General features: G+C 42.0%; 1 protein-coding gene across 3 annotated transcripts in view; it reads left to right on the plus strand.

Annotated features, from left to right (window-relative positions):
• ndfip2 (Nedd4 family interacting protein 2) overlaps positions 1–15,784 on the plus strand; it is an 80,278-nt gene that overhangs the window by 15,923 nt on the left and 48,571 nt on the right. For 2 of the 3 annotated variants that reach the window (XM_069890326.1, XM_069890328.1), the window contains exons 1-2: positions 694–756; positions 12,447–12,594. In XM_069890326.1, coding sequence (XP_069746427.1) covers positions 709–756; positions 12,447–12,594 — 196 coding nt within the window. In that variant the 5' untranslated portion in view covers positions 694–708. Of the gene's footprint in view, positions 1–693; positions 757–12,446; positions 12,595–15,784 lie in introns of those variants that run through there. The other variant, XM_069890327.1, reaches the window with a different exon arrangement.

Raw genomic sequence — 15,784 nt, forward strand, 5'->3', positions numbered from 1 at the left:
AGGACTGGGTTGTATTCCCCTGACTTCCTTCTGAAGTACACAATCATTTTCTTGGTTTTGCTGTCATTGAGCATAAGGTTGTTGGTGTGACATCATTCAACAGCTGATCTCTCTCCTTCCTGTACGCTTGCTCATTGCTGTTTCTGATTCTACCAACAACTGTGGTGTCATCGACAAACTTGTAAATAGCATTGGAATTGTGCATGGCCACACAATCCCTCTTTGAGATCGCCTGTGTTAATAATCAGTGAGGAGGAGACATTGTTTCCTATTCATACTGACTGCGTTCTTCCAATGAGAAAGTCAAGGGTCCATTTGCAGAGTGGGGTACAGGGACCTAGAGTTTTTAGCTTCTTGACCAGTACTGAGGGCTGAGGGAATAATGGTATTGAAGACCAAGCTGTGGTCTATGAAGAGCAGCCGTATGTATGAGTTGCTGTTTTCAAGGTGATCCAGAGCTGAGTGGAGAGCCAGCGATATTGCATCTGTTGTGGAGTGATAGTGACGATAGGTGATTGCAGTGAAACGAAGAAAATAACACAAATAAACTGTGCAATACAGAAAATAAATATTCAATAATAAATAATGTGCAAAGTCAGTGTCCTTAAATGAATCTCTAATTAAATTTGAAGGGTTGTTCCTGAAACTTTTAGTATGAAGATTGAGTCACCTCGACCTCTTTCCTGATGGCAGCAGTGAGAATGGAACATGTCCTTGGTGGTGTGGATTCTTGTTGATTGTTGCTGCTCTCCGAAGGTAACGTTTCTTGTTGATGTAATCGATGTTGGGGAGCGTTTTGCCTGTGATGTTCTGGGCTGTGGGCACTACCTTTTGCAGGGCTTTCCACTTGGTGCCCTTATACCGATGCAACCGGTCAGCACACGAATATGTAGAAATTTTCCAATGTTTTGAATGTCATATCTCTGCAAACTCCTGAGAAAGTAGCAGCGCTAATATGCTTTCTTCATTATAACATTTGTGTTTTGGGCCCAGGAAATATCCTCCGAGATAGTGACTCCCAAGAACTTAACTCTGATGCCCCAATGATCACTGGATTGTACAGGAATGATCACTGGATTTTTCTCTTTTTCATAAATTTTATATTTTATTTGTTTCAGTACATTTACAGTATTCATCCATATCATAAAGAATAATAAAAAAAAACAATGCAAAAAAAAAACATATTTTCTCCCCCCCTACCCTCTCCCCTCCCTCCCTTCCCCCAAAAATAGGAAAGATAGAAGCAAAGAAAAGGAATCCTGCCTGATGATCATGCAACCTCTTGATCAGTTAAATTTCAGATTTAGATAATCTTGAACCTTAAATTAACTAAGGTGAGTTGGAATGGGAGTGGCGGACACTGCAGATAAAGTCGCAGCAATAAAATAAGGTTTCCAAATCTTATCAAATTTTTCCGGTTGATTCTGTAAATTATGCTTTATTTTCTCTAATGGTATATAGTTTAGTAGTTCCATTTGCCATTTATTCAACTCCACATTATTGTCTAATTTTCACATTACAGCTATACATTTCTTTGTTACTGCTACACTTAAAAACTTCTGATAAATATCTAATATGTAGAAAGAGGAATGAAGAACAATCAGTTGGCAGAATGTTATTAAAGCAAAATCTTTTGATTCCTTTTACAGTTAATAATGTTTATTTTGACATTTGGTACAATTGTGGAATTAAAAAGGATAAAAGGATTGTTTTTTTGGTTTGAGTTTTGACCAATTGAAAGGTAAATATAATATACCAAATAGTACTATTTTTTTCTTGTTATCAGCTTAAATCATATGTAAAAAGAAAGTTGGGGACGAACTTTAGATGACCCGAACAAAGTCACTTTGAATATTTAATAATTGATACATTTAACAAAACATTCATTACTAATATGTATATAAAATTGCAAGAGACTATGCAGAAAAAGGATTTAAATCTAAATTGAGATGGGAAATATGCAAATTCAAGAAGTATGGTCAAAATTATGTTCTGAAAGTGTATCTATTCTAATTAATGTTAGATACCAAATGATACAATTTAATTTTCTACATCAATTATTATTATTCTCCATATAAATTGCATGGAATTAATTCAAATTGTTCAGATCAATGTTTTAGATGTAATAAAGAAGTAAGAACTTTTCTCAATGCAGTTTGACAATGTGGAAAAAGTAGGAAAATTTTGGGAAGATATAAGTATTTTATTGGGACAAGTTATGAAGATGCAAGTTTTGAAAGATTCCAAAATATTTTTATTAGGAGATATTTTTGATTTGAACTGAGAGATCTCTGGTTTTTCCTTCCTAAAATCTACATGGTTTTGGAGACATTAAATGAGAGATTGTGCACCATTCAGTCAAGTTTTCATTCTCCCTCCTGTATGCTGACTCATTGCCTCCAATTTCCTTATTGTCAGCAAATTTGTAGATGGTGTTATTGTTGTATCGAGCCACACAGTAATAGGTGCAAAGTGAGTAGAGCAGGGGACTAAGAACACAGCCCTGTGGTGCTCCAGTACTGATGGAGATTGTGGAAAAGATGTTCTTACCAATCCTCACTGATTGTGGTCTGGAGGTAAGAAAAGCCAGGATCCAGTGGGGTGTTAACTTCCAGGTCTTCTTTCTCAGGAGTTTGCAGAGATTTGATATGACATTCAAAACATTGGAAAAGTTCTACGTTTGTAGTAGAAAGCGTGCTGACCGGCTGCATCATGGCCTGGTATAAGGTCACCATTACCTCTAAGTGGAAAGCCCTGCAAAAGGTAGTGCGCACAGCCCAGAACATCACAGGCAAAACTCTCCCCAACATCGATAACATCTACAGGGAACGCTGCTGTTGGAGAGCAGCAACAATCAACAAGAATCCACACCACCAAGGACATGCTCCATTCTCACTGCTGCCATCAGGAAAGAGGTCGAGGTGACTCAATCTTCATACTAAAAGTTTCAGGAACAACCCCATAAACTTAATTAGAGATTCATTTAAGGACACTGAGTTTTCTAATCAGTTTTAAGGGGATGACAGTGTTGAATGCCGAACTGCAATCGATTTTAAAAAGCACCCTGATGTATGGATTTTTACTGTCCAGATGCTCCAGGGCTTTGTGTGGAGCCAGTGAGATGGCATCTGCTATTGATCTGTCACGGCAGGAGGCAAATTGGAATGGATCCATGTCACCGCTCAGACAGGAGCTGATGTGCTTCTATCCCAGTCTCTCAAAACACTTCAATGATATGGACGTGCAGAACCTGCTGGAGGAACTTTGAACTGAAGAGTATCAGTATAGAGGAAGAAATGGCCTAGTTTGGGTCAAAGCCCTTCATCAAGCCTTGATGGTTTTCACCCTGAAATGTAAACCCTCCCTATTCCACCCCCCATTCCCATGATGATGTTTGTTCTGTACCTTTGACAAGCAGGTATCTGTTTCCAGCAGAAAACTCAACTGACAGGGTCTTTTTAAAAAAAATAAATAATTGTTTGCATCATTACAGGAAAAAAAACTAAATAAAACAATGATACACAATGCTAATTTATTGCAATATACAATAATATTAGCATCGACAATCATTAATTGGTATTAAAAATTACTAATTAAGAGGAGTGGATAAGATAGAGGTGAACGGAAAATTATCCATAAAATCATAGATGGTTTCCAAATACTATTAAAAATTTTCAACTCAATTCCTTAAACTACGTAATTTTTTCCCAAGGTATACAATTTTGCATCGCATTATACCATCTACTTAATAACATTTCTCCGTCATTTTTCCATGATATCGCTAGACATTTCTTTGCAGTTGCTATGCAATACTTAAAAAAAATTTCTTTATTTTTCCAATTTCAATTTTATATCCTTTTAAGAAATACCTCCAAGTAAAAATATTCTGGGATCCTTTGGTATCTTTATCTTCATAATTTGCCCTAATAATAAACTCAGTTCATTCCAAAAACCTCACTGAATGCAAAAAAGTCCCTATTTCCTTATTATTTTTTTATTCTTCATTAGTAACTATTGCATGTTGTTCCCAGTTGAGTTGTGTTTCCATCAGATGTTGTCAGACAACTTTTTTTCAATGTTTCGGGTTATGTCCAGTATTACAGAAATGTGTGTAATGTAATTTTGCTGATACAAAATATACTTAATAGCTACCACATGTACTTATAAATTCCAAGTCCAGAGAATGTGACCAAATAACTTTCCTATTTGATCTTGGTCACAAGCCCTGGATGAACTATTCTATCAAGTCGACGAGATGGAGCATTTTTTTCTGATGGCTTTTTATTACCTTATTTCCTGTTCAAAACGAATCCCTCTTTTATATTGACTCTTTGCATCATTGATACTTTCCTCGTTTTATTAAACACTAATTAGATTTCTATGACATACAATACACAATCCTTTATTTGGACATCTAAAATCCAAAATCTGGCAAGTGGGGAGAGAGACGGCAGCGTGGGTTGGGCGGGTGAGGAGGGGGGGAGACCGGCAGTGCGAATCGGGTGAGGAGGGGGGAGACCGGCAGCGCGAATCGGGTGAGGAGGGGGGAGACCGGCAGCGCGAATCGGGTGAGGAGGGGGGAGACCGGCAGCGCGAATCGGGTGAGGAGGGGGGAGACCGGCAGCGCGAATCGGGTGAGGGGGGGGGGAAAGAGACCAGCAACGCGAGTCAGGCGGGCGAGGGGGGTGGGGGGGGAAGAGACCAGCAACGCGAGTCAGGCGGGCGAGGGGGGGGGGGGCGAAGAGACCAGCAACGCGAGTCAGGCGGGCGAGGGGGGGGGGGGAAGAGACCAGCAACGCGAGTCAGGCGGGCGAGGGGGGGGGGGGGAAGAGACCAGCAACGCGAGTCAGGCGGGCGAGGGGGGGGGGGGGAGACTGGCAGCTCGTGTCGGAAGGGGGAGATGGCAGCGCGTCTGGAATGGGGTGGGGGTGATAATGGCAGCACAATTCAGGTGGGTTTAAATCTGGCTTTCCGAAATCCGGAAAAGTCCGAAATTCAGGACACCCTGTCTCCCAAGGGTTCCGGATAAGGGATTGTCTACTCTGATTAAGTTATCATATATATTATTGTTATGTACAGATACAATGATAGTCTTGTTTGCTGCAACTTCCCAGGTAGATTAAAAGCACAACACACAAGAACACATTAGAACAGGCAATAAACGATGATAATCAAGGAAGAGGGAAAAAACACACACACTTGGAAATAAATCCTAGTCCAAAAAATGTGCTCCATCAGTAGAGCAGACAGACCTTTGGACTGCACCACATGCCTAAAGGCAGCAGGGAGCATGACAAAGGTGATGGGGAAGGGGGTCTTTCACGATATTGGCAGTTTTCCTGAAACCATTGTACTTAGATGTGTGTAATGGTTGGGACTTTAGTGATAGACTTTGCTGCCTTTGCCACTTTCTGCAGTCTTCTGTGTTTCTCAGCATTCAGGTTTCCTAACCAGACCTTGACACAACCAGTCATTTTACTTTTCAATATACCCCTGTGGAAGTTTAATATTCAAGCACAAGTTATAGCTTCTCAAACTCCAAAGAAAGCAGAGATTTAGTGTGCCTTCTTCACCCTTGCATCAATATGTGGCTTCAAGTTAGCTCCTCTCATATGTGAATGCCCAGGAGCTGGAAGTAACTTGCCCTCCCCACCACATCCCAATGAGGAAGCCTGGTGTGAGGTCCTTTCCTCCTCCTAAAGCCTGCAATCGACTCCTTGGTGACTTTGAGAGTCAGATTTTTCTGGCACCACACCACTGAATTCTCAAGTTCCATTCTATATTCTGACAGTTATTCCCCGCTGACAAAAGTGGTGTTGTCAGTGAATTTATGGATTTGGTTGGAGTCAAACATGGTTCTGTGGTTGTGGATACAGAGGGAATACAGCATGAGACTAAACTCAGTCATGAGGTGCCCCTGTGTTGACAATCCACACTGATAGGGCATTGCTGATGAGGAGTTTGAGTGTCCAGCGGCGAAGTGAAGAACAGATCTCTGATCTCTGTTTTGTTATCAGTTTAGAAGATATGATGGTACAGACTCTTGGTTCCAGTCAATAACCAGCAGCATGACATAGGTAAACGTATGGTCCATGTGCACTATCTCAGACTGTAGGCTCAGAGAGTTTGCATCTGCTGTTGACCTGCTGTGGTTGCAGGCAAATTGAAGATGCTAATGCAGGAGTTGACTTGTGCCATGACCAGCCTCTCAAATACATTTCATCACGGTGGAAGTGCCACAGCTGGTAATCATTCTGGCTGGGGACCTTGCTCCTCTTTGATGCTGGAACAATTGGTTTTTTGAAGCAGGTGGTGGCCTTGAAATATATTAATATGAGATTGAAGATGTCTGAAAAAGAACCCCAGAGTGTTGGCCACTGGGTGTTTTTAGGATGTAACCAAGTGCATCATACACTTTATGACAGTTCACCCTCTTGAAGGTTCTTCATGCATTATTCAGTTCAAGGTGGTTTTACTTGAATTACATTTAATATTAAAGTAACAGTCAGTTTTTCAACATCATTAACTTGTCTCCTTTGGATGATTTTTTTGTTTCCCCCTTGAGTTCAGGCATTCAACATGCTGCAAGGTTTTATGATCTGCACACAATAATTAAATAAATTCTCACTTTGGACCTTATGATGAAGAGTTTCTCAGTGTAGCCATTGTAATACTACATTGAAGAATTCTTCCAACGATATCCTGGTGTTGATTTGGCCATTAGATCAGAACAAATTAGGGCCATTCAGCCCATTAAATCCACCACACAATTCCATCATGGCCAATGCAAATCTCTTGGTTTCTCCCTGTAATTCTTGATTACTTCTTAATGAAGAAATTTATGCTTTTTTTTTCCTAATCAAGAATTAAGAATTTTTTTGCACTACCGCTAAGTGGTAATTCTGCCTCACCCACAGAAAAAAAAGAATCTTGTGTATGTACTCTTACAATAAATCTGATCTGAAATCTTAATCTGCCTCTATCTTAAATGTGCTCCATGAAGGGAATTGGCCTCCACTGCTGTCCACAGCAAATGAATTTCATAGATTCACCCCCCTCTGGTTAAAGATATTCCTCCTGATCTTTGTGCTTATTTTTGGATTCTGAGACTGTTCCCTCTGGTCCCAAACTCTCTGTCCATAGGAAACAACCTCTATCCTGTTATTTCAGTATTTAACCATATAACCATATAACAACTTACAGCACAGAACAGGCCAGTTCGGCCCTACTAGTCCATGCCGTAGCAAATCCCCACCTTCCTAGTCCCATTGATAGGTTGTCAGTGAAATCTCACCCCCCCACCCCTCTCCCCCCCCCCCCCCCCCTCCGCAAACTAAATCCACTGATTTTGCTTCTGGCTTAAGGTTCTTGTAAATCCGCCAAGATTGGAATTGAAAAGTGAACCACTGCAGATATTGGGAATTTAAAATAAAAACCAAGTGAAGCAAATATTCAGCAAGTCGGGCAATCTGTGGGGAGAGAAACCAGTTTAATGTTTCAGGTCAATCAGCGACTGAAAAACTGAAGTTTAATGTTTCAGGTTGCTGGCCTTTCATCACATGTTCAAAGTTAGAAAACGTGTACGGTTTCAGTTTTGAAGAAGGGGGAGGGGAAGGGAGATCAAGAGAGACTGTAATATTAATATCATGTTTCTCTCTGAAGGAGGTTGAGAAATGTCATAAGATGATCTGTTTGATGGAGATAAAAGTAGAGAGATTAATGGAGAAAGGGCAGAAAAATGATGATGTGACGATGAGATGCCCCACTACAGCAGACGCTGGAAATTGGAACAAAAAGTGTAGCAATGTGGAAATGTGCAGCAAGTCTTGGAAATAAACAGGTCAGGCTGCATCCATGGAGAGAGGTAAACAGTATGGATAGTTCTGTTACCAAACAAGGGAGGTTATCGGAAATTGTTCAGTCCTGAGGCTGGCCAAAGCGTGGATGTTATAATCTCTTGTTTCGATGGTGCTTTATTGGAACAGGGTCAGCAAGAGTTGTATGAAAAATGTCTGTTTGTTGTCCTCCAGCATTTCTGACTAGAACTGACAGAACTGCACAGTTTTTAATTAAGCTGCTGCTTGTTTCCTCCGTGTTTCTTTCCATGATGATTGTTTATTCGGACACAGCTTTGCTTTGTACCTTCACCAGCGTGTACATCTTTTTTCCTGGAGATCTGGGGCTGACTTGCAAATATTAAATTAGCTCAGATAGAATAAGACTTTTTTTTTTCTGGTAATTGTTTTGAAAATGTCATTTACATAAATACTGTTAAAAGTTCTCAAACTTTTGTATTTCTTTAAACAAAATGAGGGATGATTTGTGTGGTGCAAATTCAATTTAAATTCTGAAAATAGTGAAAGAGCTATGCGAGCAGTTCTCATTGCTCAGAATTATTTACTGCTCAGAATTGAGCAGTAAATAATTACCTGTTCTATTGGTTAAGATACTGTACATATTTACTGTTCTTGGAAACTAATAGTGCACCATATTGTTATATAAGGAGATATAACAACTATTATCATTTTGCATGTTGTTACATCATTAACAAAATAGACATGGATTCAGCCATACATTGCATTACTTATGACATGCACTTCTCATAAGATACCGTGGCATGGTTAGTGTAGCAGTTAGCGCAAAGCTGTTACAGTGCCAGTGGCTGGGGTTTGAATCCTGTGCTGTCTGAGAGGAGTTTCTATGTTCTCCCCATATCTGCTGTGGTTTCCTCCCACTGTTGGAAAAGTATGGAGGGTCGTAGGTTAATTGGGCAGCATGGACTCTTGAGCTGAAATGAGTTGTTACTGTGCTTATCCATTCCAGAAAGGTAAGATATTTGAATTTAAATTTGGACGAGGCAGCGGCTAGGGCAGTGGAATGCTCTGATGGCAGGATGTTGGAAATCTGGGGCAGCCAAATTGTCCCTGCTGACTACACCTGCAAGAGGTGCATCCAGCTGCAGCTCCTGGGAGACCGAGTTAGGGAGCTGGAGCTGGATGAACTCCGGATCATTTGGGAGGCTGAGGCAGTGATAGAGAGAACCTTCAGGAAGACCATCACCCCTAAAAGTCAGGAGTCTGGTAACTGGGTGACGGTTTGGAGAGAGAAGGGGAATAGGCAGACAGAGCAGAGCACCCCTGTGAACATTCCCCTCAACAACCACGATACTGTTTTGGATAATGATCTCCCAGGGACAAGCCATGATGGTCTCACCTAGGGCGTAGAGGCTGGCTACTCGGCTCAGAAGGGAAGGGGGGAGAAGAGGAGGGCTATGGTAATTGGGGGCTTGTTGGTTAGGAAAGCAGATAGGAGGTTTAGTGAACAAGATTGAGGCTCCCGGATGGTACCAGGGTCAGGGATGTCTTTGGTCGAGTTCACAGCATTTTGGAGGGGGGGGGGAGCAGCCAGTGGTCGTGGACCACGTGGGGACAAATAACATAGATAGTAAAAGGGACAAGATACTAAAGAGGGAATATAGGGAGTTAAAAAAGATTTTAAAAAGCAGGACCTCAAGGATGGTAATCTCGGAATTGCTGTCTGTGCCATGCACCAGAGAGCGTAGAAATAGGAAGCTGTGGTAGATGAATGTGTGGCAGAAGAGTTGGGATAGGGGGTTCAGATTTTGTGGATCGTTGGGGTCTCTTCTGGAGAAAGTCTGACCTGAACAAAAAGGACAGGCTGCATCTGAACTGTGGAGGGTACCAATATTCCTGCCGGGCAGGTTTGCTAGAGGTGTTGGGAAGGGTTTGGTTGGGGAGGGTGGGGTGGTGGGGAAGGAATCAGAATGTGAGTACTGAGATTTGGGCAGAAGGTCAAAAGCATGATGCTATGTGTTCTGAGTTTATGAGGAAGGACAGGGAGGGGACAAACATAAATTTAGCCAGATAGAAGAGTTGAAATGTGTCAATTTCAGTGCTAGGAGTATTAGGAATAAAGGCGATGAACTGAGAGCATGGATCAGTACATGGCTGTTACAGAAACATGGCTTGAGGAAAGGCAAGATTGGCTGATGCAGGAACCAGGGATAGGTATTTTAAAAGGAATAGGGTGGGGGGGAGTAGCATTACTTGTCAAGGAGAGCATCATGGCTATAGAAAGGGAGGGAATGTTCACTGAGTCGGTGTAGGTGGAAGTCCGAAACAGGAAGGGAGCTATCACTGTGCTGTGAATAACCTATAGGCACCCAAATAGCCCTCGGGACACTAAGGAGCAGATAAACAGGCAGATTTTGGAATGGTGCAGGAAATACAGGGTTTTAGTTATGGGTGATTTTAACTTCCTTAATATTGACTGGTACCTCCTGACTGCCAGAGGGGTGGATGGGGCTGAATTTGTCAGGTGTGTTCAAGAAGGATTCCTGACACAGTATGTGGACCAGCCGATGAGAGGAGAGGCCATACTGGATCTAATTCTGGGAAACGAACGTGATCAGGTGCGGACCTCTCAGTGGGGGAGCATTTTGGTGAGAGTGATTACAACTCCCTTAACTTTAGCATAACTGTGGAAAAAGGATAAAAAATGTGAAAGTGCTTAATTGGGGAAGGGGTAATAACAAAGGGATGAGGCAGGAGCTAATTTTGACTATATTTGAAACAGATGTTCAAGGGTGAAAGCACAGAAATATATGTGGAGGAAGTTCAGGACAGGTTTGTCACATTGGGACAAGGAAAAGATGGTAGGAAAAGGGAACCGTGGCTGACGAAACATGTAAGGCAACTAGTCAAAAGGAAGGAAGCATACATTAGATATAGGAACCAGAAAACAGAAAGGGTAGGCAGGAAGGAGCTGAAGAAAGGATTTTAGAGAGCTTGAGAAGGCCTTGGCATGTAGGGTTAAGGAGAACCCCAAAGCACTCTGTGTATGTGAAGAACAGGATGACGCTGAAGGATAAAGAAGGCAACATGTTTCTGGAGGCGGAAGAGGTTGGGTAGGTCGTAAGTGAATACTTTGCTTCAGTATTCACAAGAGAAAAGGACCTGATTAGGGTGAGATCAGAAAAGAACTGGCTGGACAATGTGGAGATTAAAGAAGAGGAAATGTTGGATCTTCTATTTAAAAAAAAAAATCAAGATTGATGTCACTGGGGCCAGACATGATATACCCCAGGTTGCTGTGGGAAGTGAGAGAAAGCTGGGGCAGTAGCTATGATCTTTGAGTCCTCTTTGGCTTCAGGGGAAGGGCCGGTGGATTGGAGAATGCTTAAAAAAGGTAACATGGAGAATCCTGGGAATTATAGATCAGTGAGTCTGATGTCGGGGGTGTGCAAACTATTAGAAAGGATTCTTAAAGATAGGATCTATGAGCATTTAGACAGGCACATGGATGGAGGAAAAGTGGAAGATTATGGGGGAAGGAGGGTTTAGTACTTTTTTCTTTAGGAATATATGGGCTGCCACAACATTGAGGGCTGAAGATCCTGTTCTTTGTAATGTTCTATGTGTAAAAATAAAATGAACATCTTAATTCTGTTTGGGTGGCATGAGCTCTTGATATTTTGCATAAGAGGATTTATATAAAAAAAAATTTAGACATACAGCACGGTAACAGGCAATTTTGGCCATGAGTCTGTGCTGCCCAATATACACCCTATTAACCTACACCCCTGGAATGTTTTGAAATGTGGGAGGAAACCAGAGCCCGAGGAGAAAATCCACAGACACAGGGAAAACGTACAAATCCTTACAGACTGCGTGGGACGCGAACAAACGAATACATTTCTAATTCCAAGTAAATACTGTGAGGATTTGGCCTTCTAGCAAAGGACAATATAATGACAAAAAAGGTGCAGAATTGGGTCCATTCTCAGATGCATGGGAAAAGTGGAGCTGGTCATTATGCAATTTATATCTTTACTTTGCACTAGTAAGCTCCAAAACATTATTGAGCCTACCTTTATTTCAGTGTTATCTGTTGTGAACTGCTGCCAGGATTGGGATCTCCTTTAAAGACTGGGATGGGGAGGTTGATACAGTGAATCTTGTTGCTCGGCATTTGGATTAATTGCCTGTTCTTTCAAGTCAGAAGCAGAATGGGCAGGATATTGAAATCTGGAATTTGTCATTAACTCAGTACCTCAGCTGCTGGCAACTGACCTCAGAGGTTTAGAAGGAAATCTCCAACAAATCTCGAGTCCTTTGGTTGCACATGCAGACCTTTCCAAAAGATATGGGTAAAGGGCACAAATATGACAATATGGCAAATAAAATGTGGGCAAGAATATTTGTCATTGTTTTACCAAGCTTTGAAACATCAATATTAATGTGTAATTTCAAAGATCAAAACCATTCATCAATGAGTGCAAAGCAGAGTGACTTTTCTGCACCAGCTTTTTGGTGGGAGACCCAAATTGAGGAAGGAACTTGTTAAAGGTCTAATTACAGGGAAGTTTTGTCTTGCCACTTTGAAAATCTATGATTTACTGAAATTGCATTTTCTGTTTTAATTAGCTGCATAATGAAGATGATTCCCCAGAGTCACCTGAAGCAGTGCAGTCAAATGTCCCCACACTGTCTTCTCAGACATTACCAGCTGAACAAGAGGTCCCACCACCACCTTACAGCAGTGTCTCATTGGGAGCTACTGCATCAGCCACAGGTGAGAGGCTTGGAAATGTCGATGTTTGATTTATATTCATTATTTTTATGCACAGCTGGTAAGTCAACATTTGTTGCCAATCTTCAGTTACTGTTGCAACAGTGTTGGTGTGACAGACTGCAGTGATTAAAAGAAGTACCAAGTAAATACACTACCAAACTGCTTTGGGTAGGAGCCAAGTGTAGGTCCATTGATGACAAAGGACTGGCGACATATTTCTGCATATCAGGATGGTGTGCATTTTAAGAGCGATCTAGTAGCTTTCAGGGTTATGATGAGCCGGGATGTCCCCGTGTTTCCTGTAGGTAAACATCTTGGGTTTCGGAAGAGTTCATGAAGAACCAAGAGCAATGCCCGCAGTGCATTTGGAGATTTTATCTGCTGCTGCAATGTGTCAGTGGTGAAAGGAATGAATGATTATAGTGATCTGAGATGTGCCAGTTGCTTGGTCTGGTGTAATTTGGGTAGTCTTAAGTGAAAATGTTGTCAAAGCTATCTTCATCCAAGTATTTGGTGAGATTTGGCCACTCCTGACTTAAAAGTTTTGCAAAGTTGTTTGCTTAAAAAGTGTCCAGTTTTTGAGCAAATATTTACTTCACTGATCTCGTTCAGTTTATGAACTAATTAATTTATAATTGTGATTCCTCTCTTTTACCACGTTTATGTCATCTTCCCCACTATCTCCTTGTATGTCCTATTTAAATCTCCCCTGGGACACACCTTAAAGCAAGTAACACATTTTCACTACTTTTTCAGTTTCTCTCTGGACTCCATGCTGTCTCTGTTCACTCTGCCTCTCTTCCTCCTCCTCTGCAACTGAAAACTTGTTATATTTCCAATTTTCCCCATTTCTGTTGAATGACCATCGATGCAAATCATCAGCCCAACTTTGGCCCCATCATGATGGCCGCCTTTGTGCGTGGCTGCATCAGACTATGTTTAGAGCTAAAGTACGAAGGCACCAATTACCACCATGTCGTATGGTTTGGCCTCTCAGCTATTGCTTGGCTTGGCTTGGTATTTTTGCCATGCTATTTCCCAGCCACTTGGATACTACTACATTACCTATCCTGCATCAAATTTCTACCAGATAAAAACCCTTTGACCTCAAATCCAGTAAGCATGTCACACCTTTCTGACACTGCAGGGAAGGACTCAATATATCCTGTGGGATGGTTCCTTGAGTGCTCTGTTCAAATCATCCTGTTACAGAGCACCTGTTCCAGTGGAGCAAGTAAGGACATTGTACCACATATATGACATTGCCATCTGGCAGAATGCCACGTCGCCAGAACTCCCCAACAAGCACCAAGACCTCTCTTGACAAATGGGGAGAGGAGTTGTCCTGGTCAGTCCCTTTCTGTTGGATTGGAATGTCACTTGCACGCTGCGCCTGAGAAGACTGCGATTGGGTTGATGTTGTCCCCCAACTCTTTTCAGATGGTACACCTAATCAGAGGGTCTGGAATTGAATGCAAGGGTCCTTGGTCACAGTTCATACTCAAGAGTCGCATAACAGGGTTGACAGGGTGTCGGTGTGGGCGGGGGGGTGGTTGCCGGGGGGGGTATGGCAGGAAGGAGAGACGTGCAGGTGGAGAGGTGCAAACTGACTGCCACATTGGGGTCGGTCCTGAGGAATGCACAAAAGTTTGATGCAGCCAATAGAAAGGCTGAGTGATGGGCCACAGTTAGGAATATTGAGGAGCTGAGGCTGTGGGGAAACCTCTTGGAAAGTGAAAAGGTGCATCATCCCAGGAGACTATGTGAATGGCAATGGTGCTACATGCAAAATAAAAGTTAAATGTTGCAGAACCAGAAATGCTCAATGTGTGGAGAAACAAAAGTCTCACTGAAGGGTCGCAACCTGAAATGTTGACTGACTAGTTTCTCGTGATGGATGCTGCCTGACCTGAGTTTATCCAGCATATCATTGTTTACTCAGAATATTCAGATTGAATGACACGAAAAAATATAAAAAAAGCTTTGCAATATGTTTCCTCAAAGCGCATGTATACACATGCACACGGACACTGTCCCCTCCTGCTACCATCTCTTAGCTCCTTTCTTTCCCCCCCCCCCCCCACTAGCATTTACCTGTGTTCCTTCCCCACCCCCTCTCTCCCATGTTCTTGGGACACTTCCCCAATCTTTACATTACTAATGAAGGGCCCCGGCCTGAAATGTCAACTGCTTATCGTTTTCCATGGATGCGGCAAGACCTGTTGAATTCTTCCAGCACATTTGTGCATTATTTTAAAAACCCATATTTAACCAACTTAGTGACTGGCCCTGATAAATTATAGTAGTTTTGAAAAGAACTATAGGCATTTGCCTGTTTAAATGGAAGCAAACCTGAAAGAAATGCTGAGTGTACTGACAGATTGGAGCACCAAATCTGACAGTTCCCTCTACTCAACTACATATGGAGTTCCATCTTGCTGGAATTTTATGGGATAAACTTTTTGGATCCTATGCCACTTCATGCTGAATCTGAAGGCCCTTTTATAGAGGTTGGGGGAAATGATTGTAAAGGCAGATTTTTCTCTGCCTTTAAATTGCTTCACTTACCTCCATAAAAGGACCGAAGGAGGACTGATTGGTCGAACTTGCTGCATTTTCCTCCCGGGGGTGGGGGGAGACTCCGAGGTGGAGCGGTCCACCTCCTCCATAAAAAGATTTTTGCTGAATGTGACTCCAAAGGGGAGAGCTGATGACGTTACAATGACACCGCCAGGCTGCGACCCAAGAGCGCAAATTTTAAATGGCCCATATGGTCAAAAAAGGTGCAGGAGATCTGCCTGAGTCCCAAGACTCCTTGCACAAATCTCTACTAGCACTTGTATCTGCTCCTCAGTCGCCATTTCCAGTATAGCCAGCTTTCCCTTCATGGCATATATTTCTGACATATCTACTGACCCCGCCTCCTTCAGCTTCAGAAGGTGGCTCGCAACTCACGTCTGAACAAAAGCATTGTGTGATCCGCATTTCTGATCATCAGCACAAAAGTTTTTAATTTGCCTTGTTTTTAAAATTTGAGCAGGCGATTACGTACCTTTCGTGTCTAAAAACCTCTAGAGACACTCCCTTTCCCCATTGATTTCAGTGTAATTTGGTGGCCTCTGATTTTTTTTTCCCAATTGTTGTTCCCTTTGTGTTTATGCCAAATTTTAATTTAAAAATTTTGCAATTT

Source organism: Narcine bancroftii, chromosome 7 (assembly GCF_036971445.1).
Source record: "Narcine bancroftii isolate sNarBan1 chromosome 7, sNarBan1.hap1, whole genome shotgun sequence".
In the NCBI taxonomy this organism is placed as follows: domain Eukaryota; kingdom Metazoa; phylum Chordata; class Chondrichthyes; order Torpediniformes; family Narcinidae; genus Narcine; species Narcine bancroftii.